Genomic DNA, 11,985 nt, shown 5'->3' with positions numbered 1-11,985 from the left:
TGGAGCTGGTTTGCTGTTATATTTAGCTAAGTCAACTTGGAGGGATGCCACCACATCTGACTTTGCAGTAAGCTTGATATCATTCGTTTCACTACAGAGGTTCTTGTTTCACATGAACAATGTTGAACCGTGCTTCACCAGCTATCAAAGAGAACAAAAACATAGTTGAGGATGCGACGATATGTGACAGTGTGACACAGGTTTTGAGATGGCGCTACTGATCCTAGCTGATGTCCTTCAGGCGAAAGCAAGCCGCCAAGCAGAAAAAAAGTTGGATCATTAAGCTTAAATATGGCGGCGTGCGAACCGTTTTAGGGATTAAAGGAGAGCTATTCTGCTTGCTTCTGCTTGACTCAGTGTGTTCGCTTCATTAGCAAAACATAAGTGATACTCTAAACATTTTACCTCGAAGATTACGAAGTTCAATCTCAAGATGTTCCCTCTTCTTTTTCTCCAAATCCATCTGCAGCTTGTATGAATCTGAAACAACAATTGAATCAAAGAACTTAAACTTATTTGAAGAAAACTAAACAAAGACCGGTTTTATCGAGAATCGGATTTGTATTGAAAATACTGCTAGTGCCTAACGTAAAGAAGGCTTATTTCAGGCCCCGGTTCTTCTAAGGGAAGATTACGCCATCCACTGGATAAATCTCTATCCGGTAGATAACACAATACGTTTTGATAACACTTATCCGCTGGATGGCCTTATCCGCCTTTGAACAACTGGGCCTAAGTCTTTAACACTTTGGTGATCTTGGGAGACATTTTCTCATTCCCTCGACACTGTCACACAGATTCTGGAAGCGAAAAGCAAATAAATATATCATAAAGATCCTTCGAAGTAAAACTGTTATTCTAGATTGTTGTAAAGAAAAGAGCCTGGAGAAGACACCAGCTTACCGTGCAAAATCTTCATTTCTACTTCCTTTCTTTCGATGTTTTGTAGCAGTTCCGCATTGGAATCTGCCCAGACCAAACAAAAAAGCTGTCAATTTTAACATCGTAAAAAAAGAACTAAGTAACAAGCCTAAGAAATGCGCGAAGCGGGTGCGAGACGCGCAAGGAAAGGAACGCAGATTTCTTTCTCAGTTTAATATGATCAATATCGAGTACGTACTCTTCACTTGGTCCAATTCTCGCTGCACTGCCAGCCTTTGCTTCCTCTCCCGCTTTATTTGTTCCTGATATGCGTCTTAAGAAAAGCAGAATTACAACATTCAACATTATTTACTTCAGCAAGCTAAATCAAAGAAGATCAATTTTTAGTCTTCTATAGCCTGAAATATTCTTTAAAAAAAAGTCTGTAATTGATCAGTAAAAATTTTTCAATTTTTCCCTTCCTTCCCTTAATCTAGCCTCCTTTATTAGAGAACAATTTTGGGTCTATTCAAGGGCTGATCAATTTCCTTTTGCTTGCAACGTTTTCTGGGTAAGGAATTCTTATATCATTTACCATATAAAATGTTTAGTTCTGTTTCTTTGCGCTGCAAGGTTTTCAGAAGGTCATTGTGGTCTGCTGCAAAATCAAGAAGAATGTTTTTAAGCATTGATCAAGTACAATGTATCTGCCTGAACTGTTATAAAATTAAGATATTACAACTTAAGACAGCCGTACAGGTTTCAAATTACCCCTGTGTTTTTTAGCCAACTGTTCCATCCATGCACCATCACTGACTAAAACCTCCCTGGTTCTTTTGCAGCTATGATGGCTACAGTCTGGAAAAAAATTTTAACATTAATATTTACAATGCTTTCCTTTACCACACTAACACACTAAGTAAACAGGGATGGAAAAAAAACCAGGAAAGCACATCTCCACAGACACACAAAGGACCAACACAACAGCCAAGCAACTGATTACAAAGTGAGCTGAAGGGTTGACAAGCAGGCAGTCAGACAGAAACAGACCAACAGATTAACAGAGTCACACCAAAAGGCAGGTACACAGCAAAAAAGGAAAGAAGTAGGCCTTCATAGCTAAAGAACAGATGAGATTGAATGACAGAAAATTGGTTTTACTGACTCTGAGTTGATAACATAGATTGGCCATTGGAAAGAGTTCCTCTTTATGGTGGCCAACTTACATTATCAATTCAGTTGATAAAACCAAATTCTCTCATAATACTCCCCAGCAAGGTAGCACCACAGTTTGTTTAGAAACTTACCCCCTTTATTCAGACTAACAGAAAGACACAAACACACAAACTCTTGGCAAGCGAGCAACCAATCAAATCCTAACTAAGCTGATAGGCTTACAAAAAGATGGAGGCTAACTCATCCCTGGAAAACAACCAACCATTCCATTGCTAAATGAGCAGAAAGTGAGACAGACAAACAAAGGAATAATATGAAGGCAAAAAGATAGACAAGCAGACAACTGAGCAATTACATACAGTTACACTGTCTAATAATTTATCCAGAGGGCTTACCACAGTTTGTAAACTTTACTGAAGTACCTGGAAGAGTCTGGCTTGCTCCACCATCACTTGAAATTTTTGAATGAATACTTTTACAAGTTGTGACAGTACTATTTCCTAGGATGTTGCTTGGATGCATCTTTGTACAAGATGGAGTGTCACAGCTCCAACATCTTGTCATATCCACAACATTGACCTGACTTCTTTGATTGACATCCAGTCCTATTTGGTTGACATCTCTATCATGTCTGCCAGGAAGATGTAATGGTGGCAACTGATTGTTTGAGAACAATGGTTTAATTGGATGTAACTGATCACTAGGAGAATTCACCTTATCACTTGTGTAGAAAGTGATTTGAGTAGACTGTAAAGGATTGGTGGTGCCAGCCCTAGATGATGGTGATGGCGATGAGGGGTGGAACAATGTCTCTGGCAAGTCGTCATCATCATAATCATTAAAGCTATCCACAGATTCTGAGTCATCACTGACAAAGGCTTTGAAAAGATCTGAAAAGGAATACATGTCACATGTCTCACCATCTGCAGGATTTACATCATTGTTCTCTGTGCTGATGGACTCAGCATCTACACTTGAAATTCCACTAGATGCTGAGCTGCAGGCCACACTTTCCAATTCTATTGGAGTCTGCCACTCAATCAGTCGCAACCTGGTTTCATTTTCTGGTGTGATGTAAAACTTCAACACCTTATCAACATCTGACTTAGTGATGTATGTGCACAAACTTGGCCTTTTCATCTGGGTCAGAACTTTCAGTTGACAAATGTCATTGTAAGGATACTTATACTTGACAATTCCTAACTTCTGAAGATTGTACTGCAACTGGACACTTTGGCCGTTCAAAAGCTGCACAACTTTGTGAACATCAGGCATTGACACAACAATCTGATCATTTACAATGAACAAAGGAATTTTCAAAGTTTCTTGGCCACCATGTTCAACCAGATGCCTTTGACTGTCTCCGCAGACATTGTTGACTGCATCTTCTAAATTGATTGGCTCACTCCATTCAATATTTTGTAGAATTTTGTCTCCATTGTCACAATGATTTACATGGTACATGTGCAATAACCTTTCAGCATCAGCCTTGGTGATGTAGGTGCACAGTTTTGCTCTCGAACTCAGAATATTGTGTGATTTTAGCCGCTGCAAGAAAGCTCGTTCAAACCTTTTTGTTGGAATGTTAAGGCGGTGCATATAATTTCCCACTTGCGCACACTGTTTAAAGATGTCAATAACAGCCTTTTGAAGATCAGGAATGCAAACAACAACCTCATCATTAACAAAACAGGTACGAATTACATATCTGCATCTATTTGTACCACCTCCTTGTGACATTGGGGGACTTCCACTTTGTGGCACAACATGCAGCATATCTGACAAATCATCCATTTCATCTTTCTTACCCAGGCCACTTTGCAAGCTAGCACTGTAAGCTTTAGCACTGATTTCACTTTGACAGGCATTCAAGTTGAAATTCTCAATACAATCACCAGATTTATTCAATGAATCAACAGCCTCAGGCTTGTCATACCCTGCAACACTGTTTGATCTTTGTGACTCTTGTCCCTTGCTAAGTAAATGTGATTCATTTAAATGTATCCATACAATTTTTGGTGGATTTTGCTTGAGGAAAGCTGTAGTGTATTGCAGAATTCTATCAAAATCCTTCTTATTAATTAACAATCTTGTACAGTCACCATCAGTAATGGCAGTGGGAATTCCTACTCTCTCCAGCTTATTGGACATAAACATACTGACAGTTATTTCTAAGGTTGATAGAACTTGGAGTGAAAGGTCTGGCCTCTCAAAATGCACAAACAAGGAATTTAATTCAGATAAGGTTATAACTTCCTGGTTTTCGATCATATATACATGAATCCTATGCAATGAGGAAATGGCATTTTGTGATGGCCAAGTGATGTTGGAATTTTTATCGTTTCCAGTCTTGCTCTGCACACCTTGAACATTTGCAGAGCCTGAATGGTTATCACTGATTTCAACTGGAGTCAAAAAGTGTATAAACTTGGCTTTATCTGTGTTGCAAATTTCATCATACTTCATAAGTATTTGATGAAAATCTTTGTCACTGATAAATGAGCATAGTTTCACCTGCATGTCCACTGCCCCCATGCTCTTTAATTTACTCAATTCTGATTGGCTGAATCTATGTGTGTTGATTCCATGCTTTCTCAACAAGTGCTGCAAATTACTGTACGACCCCCAGATCTTTAAAACTGCCTGGCATGCATCAATAAAGATGATCACAATTCTACTATTTTGAACAAATCGAGGTACACAGACAGCTAGTACTTGCTTCTCTCTGTTACTTGCATTGTGAGACTTGTTTGGCTTTAAAGGATTAGAATCAGGCTCAAACTGCTTTGGAGAATTGTGATCCACTTCAGTTCTGATTTCCTCTGTGGCAGACCCGTTCTCAGAATTAGAATCTATAGCAAGAGGTATATTTATGTTGGTAGCCACTGAGAAATCATCATTTTCCCTACAAGGCTCCATACTGAATTCTTTCTTTTGTCTATCTGAAGTACTTTGCTTGGGGAAACTCCTCTGCTGCAATAAAACTTCAAGCGGTAAAAACAGTAAACCATAAATTATCGAAAAACAAAATTGAGTATTTTCCATCTTGAATATTTTAAGGACAAAAATTACTTCCAATCAGAAATATTTCATTTGACCTGGATGGAAACACAAGAGCTATTCTTTACAGCTTCTGTGTAGTGAGTAGTAAGAAAACATTTATCAAAAGTACTCCATGAAAATGCTGAGGTCCATTTTTTCCTTAATTTAATGTACTTCTTTAACAGAAAGTGTCTTCTCGGAAACTGTGTTCAAATGCATGTAAATGGTGCGTAATTCAGTTTCCTATTAAAACAGGCTTCCTCTGTCGCTAGGAAAATATAACCTGATCAAATATGTAAACAACAGTACATACCTGCTGCACAGAGGTAAAAGAGGAATTCCTCGATGAACCAAACAAAGGAATAATAAACATTTTTCTTCTTTCAAGGACTTAGCGACCACTCCTTTAAAACCAAAGATCTTTGGGGCCTGGTTGGAAGCACATTCACAATCGATATTGTAGCCAGATTCATCGACATTTTATTATCATTTTCTAAAATCTCCCCCGGCCAAACCAGATAAGCTCGTTGCGGAAATTACTTCCTTACAAATTTCCTCCAAATAATTAGAAATATAACTAAGGCGTGACAAACTCGTCACGTATTGCGTGACTTAATGCCTGTTCATTTCTACTCGTCTACGTGTGATTTTCGGTCGAGTTTCACCAAGGCACGTCGAATATTCATCGCCTCCAAGGCAGAGAAACGCGAAGATGTCTAAGTCTTTGAATTTGGGATTTGGTTACTTTATTGACAGTTCCCTGCAAACTGCTACCAAACGCTTTTCACACAAGAAACTTTGGTAAGTGGCGATCGAACAGACACTGACAGATCGATTGAATGGTTTTTCTCAAACTAAGTTAGACGATTCCATCCTCATTAGGAATGTTTCTCACGATCGCGTCCTTTTTAGAGGATCTTCTAAACCCAAATTTGATTTAAATTCAAACATTGTCATGTTTCGTTAAATCTACACGTTAATTAGAAAAACCATTCATAATTCTCAAGATCATTTTATGTAACTCTTGTTGTAACCTTCATTCTCTCTGATCATGACCCCGAGGATTGTTAATTTGCTAACCCTGGTTTACTGCTCCCTATTCTTGCTTACAAAGATTTTTATTAAACGAGCCAATATTTCCTCCTTGCGCCCCTTCCTGGCAAGATTTCCGCACATCCCCATACTTCATTATGCATGCAGTTCTCGGATAAAAAAAAACAATGACAAAAAAGTGGATTGCCTTTAGGAATACGGCTTTGTTTTAGGAGAGTTTGATTTTATACAGATATCTTTCCAAGTTCCTTGTTCAACAAAATAGAATTGGTATATTCTTGTCAATGATATACCCACATATTTACAAGCTGGAAAGTTAATTAGTAATCATCTATCTTTCATTCAATGGCCTCAAACAGTGACTCAAGTGATTGTTGGAAATTGATCATCAGTTAAAATAATAAATACACATTAAGTAAATAAATTATATGCTAGAAATCTGCAACTAACCAACAGATTGCCCACTAACTGATGAATCTTTGACTTATTTCTTATTTGTATAGGAATGTTATACTTCATTTTGTGACATCTTGGCCCAAGGCTTGGGCTATGCTATGTATTGGACGCAATATTCTACCCATCTCTCTCCAGTTGTTACTTATTATTTTGAAATGTCTCCTGTGTATTGCACAAGAGCCTCCAATGGGGGTAAGTGCCACTGTTGTAAATGTCATAAGTTTAAGTTTTAAGTCATCTATCATAAAGATCACTGCTTTTACATCCCCAACCCAAGACCCCTAGAGATTCTATTTGAGTTTCATTCTTTCCTTTGAAAAATTTAGCTTTTGAATGCCTCCAGGATGGATATGGATATATATCCTTAATACAAAAGTTAATTTTTCTCTTTCACACCCATACACTCTTGTTAATTTGAGTGGATCATAGAGTACACTGCAGCTCCTTGCCAAGGGCTCAATATGCTTCTTTAAAATTTTAACATTGACAAAAAGGATTAACTTTCTTGCACTTTACAGATAATGAAATAAACATTTGTAACTGTTCATGCCAAAATATGAGTGATCACTGTTGTGAGTCACGAATAGATGGGCCTTTATATTGCATTACAGGAAAGTAAAATGATGTAAATAAGGCTTCATGTTAAATCATCCTTGCTCAAACACATCTACATGAATTAAATTAATGTTCTCTTTGTTTATGTTCATTTCTTAGTTTGTATATTCCATTCTGTACAATGTCTTGGCATACTACGCTGTATATATACACACTGGCGTAACAACTTTCCAGGCTGGCATTGTCATCAGTTTATGCCTGGTGCTTCAATTCTTGGGACACCTTCTCTTGGAAGGTGAAACTCCCCAGAGACTACCAACTAAAGAAGACAACTTGCTATTTAAAATACTGGATCTGGCAAATGAGTTCTTTCTGGCACCATTCCATTTCAGTTTAACATTGTTGATCAGGTTCGACTTTCTACCAATTTTAAGGTGGCGCTCAGATGCAGCATTACACAAACTTATAACATCAACACAAGAGATCAAGTATGGCAAAAAGTCACCATGAGATGCCAAGTTCAACCACACAACTTGTTTCAAGCAAAATTTAAGAACTTCTGCTGGAACTATGACACTGTGTCAAAGCTGAAAGCTAAGCACTTTTAGTTAATTTTTCCCTTTCACCCCGGCGGCTGAAAAGGAATTTCTCCAGCATCAATACATTTCACAGCAGATAGGTGTGGAATGAAAGACAATAATCAAATAAAAAATTGTTCCTTAGCAATTTTTCTGAGCTAAATTAATAAAGTTAAAGGTGAATGGCAAGCATTGTGGGGAATTGTTACTTAGATCTCAAGAATGAAAGGATCAGTTTCTTTGTGTCCTCAGTGTGCAGTTTAAGATTTATGCCCAATATTTTGAACTTGATTCAACAGGAAATCAGCTGTTGCTACGATTTTCCCACAGCAGAAAAAATTCCATAATAACATAACAAGGACTGTTTTTATTGAACAACTGTTCATATTTTACCATTTAGACTAAATAACATAACACCCTTTTATTTATGGAAGTCTCTGATATATTATGATTATATAAAGTAATTTCTTTTAATTCCAGAGAAGCATTTGATTACACAGTCTGATCATCCAGATGCCTCTGATATCAACTTTTTCTCATTGTGGCCACACAGACACCCATGCTTCAATTCCTGACCCTTGCAAAATCAATTTTACAATGTACACCAAGAAACAACCACTACAAACTATTTGTTGTGTAAAATAATTCATAAAATGTCACAGGCCATAATTATGATTTCCATTGACTTTGAAGGTTAAAAACAAAGTTAAAATCTTTACAATTTTCAAAGAAAGAAAATGAGGTACTGCTTTTTTAATTTTCAGTCACTAGTCTTTGCAAATATATCTAGTTCTCTGATCAAATCTGCAAAGAAACAGTGTTGTGAATTTTACAGTAAAAATATAAACCACATGAGCTTTTGTGAATGTGAGCCTTTCCTCCTCAAAAACTTCAGGAAAAACTAGTAAGCTTGAGGGTTACTTCAAATATTTATAAGTATTAACTCAAAAACTTTGAGCTTTTGTGAATGTGAGCCTTTCCTCCTCAAAAACTTCAGGACACTTACTTATACCTGACCCTAATATACATTAATTTATAGTAGTTGATTAATTAAAAAGAGATAAAATAGTTGTGACTTCTTTAAAAGGAAAATATATTAATAAAGAAGGAAATTTTTAAAATTTATGAAGAGTCTTCCAAATTTTCGAATTCTTCTGACTCAGTTGTGTCTTCAATCTCTTCCATGGTGATATCCATTTTGGTGATCAAGTCTTGGACTGGGACAATTTCTGGGAGAATCCACTGAACTGGGCGAGATGTCAGAAGGTACTCAGTCATAACTTGTGGAGGGACAAATACATAGCCAGCCAGCTTGTCTGTAACATCGGAGAGTGGCTGAATGGCCTTGACCACCACATTAGCCACACAAGAGGGCATATCCTTTATTGAGTGAGCCTGAAAGAAGCAATAAATGTTTGTCTGGTACTATATTTCAGAATGTTATACCACAAACAATATTGGTGTACAAATGGCTGTGTTCCTTTTGTTTGGATGCAAGCCACACAAAAAACTGGCCAAAGTTCATCACATCAACATGTATTCTTAAAGTTTCTGCAAAAAATAAACCAGCAAAGCAAACAAAGGTTTCCTAAATGGTTGGACTTTTCCTGATTGGTTTTTCTTTTCTTCCAAAAATATATTTTAGTTGAGCTAATGGGACTTACTAGAGGCAGAAATTGAAGACTTTAAAGTAGTTTGTTTTTCACAATAATTCTTCTTTGTACCTCACGCAATAGCCTGCACTTCATAGGGTTGAATCCAGTGTTCAATAGTGTGATGCATTTGTCAAAATTAAAACAGTTTATTTTGTTTTCTGATGGAAAATACAGCACTGCCAAGAATATTTAAGTCCAAACATATCAGAGTAGCCCACACATTTACCTGATTAAGAGCAAAAACTAGGTCCTTTGTACAGACAATCACTTCACCAGAAAGACCGAGAGCCAAGTTTGGGATGTACATGGATGCCTTATAGACTTTCTTGCTGCAATCAGATGATTTACCTAGTAAGTCATTCACATGTCCCTGTAAACATGTCACCTGTTAAAGTGTAATAAACAAACTCACTTCATTAGTAACTAGCAAACAGGTTTCTACTGAGCCCTAAGTGATCATATCTAAAACCTGTTACATACCACATCAACACTGATCTTCACAGGCCTGAAAGTCATCAGTTTCTTCTTTCCTCTACGTGTCACCATGTTCTTAAGGGTTACAGCCCTCAATAAAGCTCCTTTGCTGGCAACGTCATCAGCTCTCTCTAGTTCTTTCTTGTCCTCTTCGTTATTGCTGTCAGTTGGCAATGCCATTTCAGCAATCAACTCACTATAGTCCAAGACTTCCTCTGTCTTGGCAGCCAACATCTGCACAACACAGCTGTTTTGTACTTTGTTGTAGTACTCTGTGGCGGTATCAGCCACAGTAGTCTTGATCTAGGAAAATTATCATTTAAACAATCACAACAATAACATGAAGAAGATTTCTACATAGCGGTTTTCAGTATGTTATAGATTTCAAGCAAATAGGGTTTACTCATAAACATTTCCCAAATTTCCTTCATGCATAATGACACCATTTTGTCTCTTTCAATTCAAAATCACAATACCAAACAACTTTAAAGTGCTGATATCCCACTTCGTTATAATAGTTAATCTCCAAGTCACAAAAATTGTTTTCCTCAGTGCAACATATCAAATCAAAGTTCCTTTGTTGAGATCAAAACACAACAAAAAAAAATGTCAACACATGAATAACCTGTCTATGATCGCATTAAACCAATATATCTGATGATCTGATGCCTCTCGAGAGTCACATATTTTTTTTAAAGACAAATTGGCCCCAGCAAAATCAACAATTCACCCACTGAGTGGGTACATTCTAAAAGACAATTTTGCTCAATATTCATTCAACATAACCGATGCATCTCAAAACTTGAGAGAGAAAAATTATAATTCACTCTTGTCAGCCTACTGCATGCTTTAAGATCTCACTGCACTAGGATCCCCTAGAACTATGTCCAAGAAATCGAGCTTATAAATATTTGAAGTAACCCTCAAGTAATGAAGACGGGGAGTCAAGAAGTTATACCTCAGTGGGTGTTTTGGTCATGATGGGACACTTCTCTTCAACTATGGCTAATGTTCCTGATGCCACACGGTCAATGGTTGCAGCTATGATTAAAAAAAACAATTATTTTGAATTCAAAAAGAAAAATAGTTCACAGGTGATTGATCACGAAAAGCTCTCTGCAGGGAAGGAAGGTCAGGGTTGAAGTTGAGAGGTTTCATGGAGAATAAAACAAATCATTCACGGAAAAATCCCTCCATCCAAAAGAAAAAAATTATGCGCAGAAAGAAGCCAAAAGAGATTGTGCTCGATATAGATAGAGGATCTACAGGAACACTACACAAGCTTTCTAGCGGAACGTTCATTAAACAACCACCCTTTCTTCGCTTAACCTCGGTAATCGACTTTCCATTGTACAATAACAATTCTTTTGTTCTGAACCTACTTCGTCGTTATTACAACACTCGACAAAAATAATTAGTTGAACCACAATTAAAGTTCAAAATCACTGAAGTAAATAAATGAAGCGATAAACAGAAATCGTTCCTCGGAACAGAAAAAGGTCAAAGTACCCTGGCCAAAGTCCACTCACGAACAGTTTCCTTCGAGGGAAATACGATTACATTACAAAATAAAGTGAGGACGAATTACTATTAAGGCAGAAGTCTAGCACAATCATGGTTGACAAAGAAGCAAGTACATTAAGGTACAATAAACAGTAAACGAGAAAGCTATTACAAACTGGAATACATGTCAAATAAAAATTTCGTAAGCGTCGTACTTCCGTAAACACGTCATCGAATGGGAAAAATTTTAAACTTACCAGCACATTCAACTGTTCCAACGATGGGTTTCGACAGCGAGCAAGTGCTGGCCGCCTGAATTATAGGTTTAGTAGCAGAATTCGCCATATCGATCGTTTTTTCACCGGCATTACAAGCCATCCTTGTGACACAATTTCGCTCCTTCACAGCATTGTAAATTTGTGATAGTTGATCAACTGCCGCCAGTGCCACAGGAAGTTCCCACAGACGAGTCGTGAAAGACTTGTTTTCTACTTCAGTACACATTTTTCTCGATAAATGGCCGATGTCACACCAGTAAAGACACAAACTCGAGATTAAAACACAATTGATTGTAAATGATGTGCTCACACCGATAAAACGATATAAGACTGTTTTTAGATCTGACTAAGTGA

General features: G+C 37.3%; 3 protein-coding genes across 6 annotated transcripts; 1 reads left to right on the top strand and 2 right to left on the bottom strand.

Annotated features, from left to right (window-relative positions):
* Window position 1: 1 nt before the first annotated feature.
* Window positions 2-5,476, bottom strand: LOC131784252 (uncharacterized). 3 transcript variants are annotated; one of them, XM_066166147.1, is made up of 8 exons: window positions 5,393-5,476; window positions 2,433-5,021; window positions 1,633-1,719; window positions 1,457-1,519; window positions 1,121-1,195; window positions 904-966; window positions 406-480; window positions 2-141 (listed from the first exon to the last, which is right to left on the bottom strand). In XM_066166147.1, the coding sequence occupies exons 2-8, from the start codon at window positions 4,954-4,956 to the stop codon at window positions 92-94; spliced, it is 2,937 nt and encodes a 978-aa protein (XP_066022244.1). In that variant the 5' UTR covers window positions 4,957-5,021; window positions 5,393-5,476; the 3' UTR covers window positions 2-91. The 3 variants fall into 3 exon arrangements, 2 of the variants coding, with proteins under 2 accessions (XP_066022244.1, XP_058957037.2); XM_059101054.2 differs by having other exon boundaries at window positions 2,460-5,021; XR_010717393.1 differs by having other exon boundaries at window positions 67-141; window positions 406-800.
* A 47-nt stretch (window positions 5,477-5,523) lies between these two features.
* Window positions 5,524-8,367, top strand: LOC131784907 (uncharacterized). The gene is made up of 3 exons (XM_059101749.2): window positions 5,524-5,880; window positions 6,636-6,780; window positions 7,303-8,367. The coding sequence occupies exons 1-3, from the start codon at window positions 5,792-5,794 to the stop codon at window positions 7,651-7,653; spliced, it is 585 nt and encodes a 194-aa protein (XP_058957732.2). The 5' UTR covers window positions 5,524-5,791; the 3' UTR covers window positions 7,654-8,367.
* Window positions 8,069-11,966, bottom strand: LOC131784902 (perilipin-2-like). 2 transcript variants are annotated; one of them, XR_010717394.1, is made up of 6 exons: window positions 11,611-11,966; window positions 10,809-10,891; window positions 9,857-10,153; window positions 9,603-9,761; window positions 8,697-9,116; window positions 8,069-8,594 (listed from the first exon to the last, which is right to left on the bottom strand). XR_010717394.1 is itself a non-coding variant. In XM_059101736.2 (5 exons), exons 1-5 carry the CDS (start codon window positions 11,855-11,857, stop codon window positions 8,844-8,846), a joined length of 1,059 nt encoding a protein of 352 aa, XP_058957719.2. In that variant the 5' UTR covers window positions 11,858-11,966; the 3' UTR covers window positions 8,069-8,843. The 2 variants fall into 2 exon arrangements, 1 of the variants encoding a protein (XP_058957719.2); XM_059101736.2 differs by having other exon boundaries at window positions 8,069-9,116.
* Between the last annotated feature and the right edge of the window lie 19 nt (window positions 11,967-11,985).

Source organism: Pocillopora verrucosa, chromosome 4, assembly GCF_036669915.1.
Source record: "Pocillopora verrucosa isolate sample1 chromosome 4, ASM3666991v2, whole genome shotgun sequence".
Taxonomy (NCBI): domain Eukaryota; kingdom Metazoa; phylum Cnidaria; class Anthozoa; order Scleractinia; family Pocilloporidae; genus Pocillopora; species Pocillopora verrucosa.
This window is presented reverse-complemented; position numbering and strand designations above follow the sequence as displayed.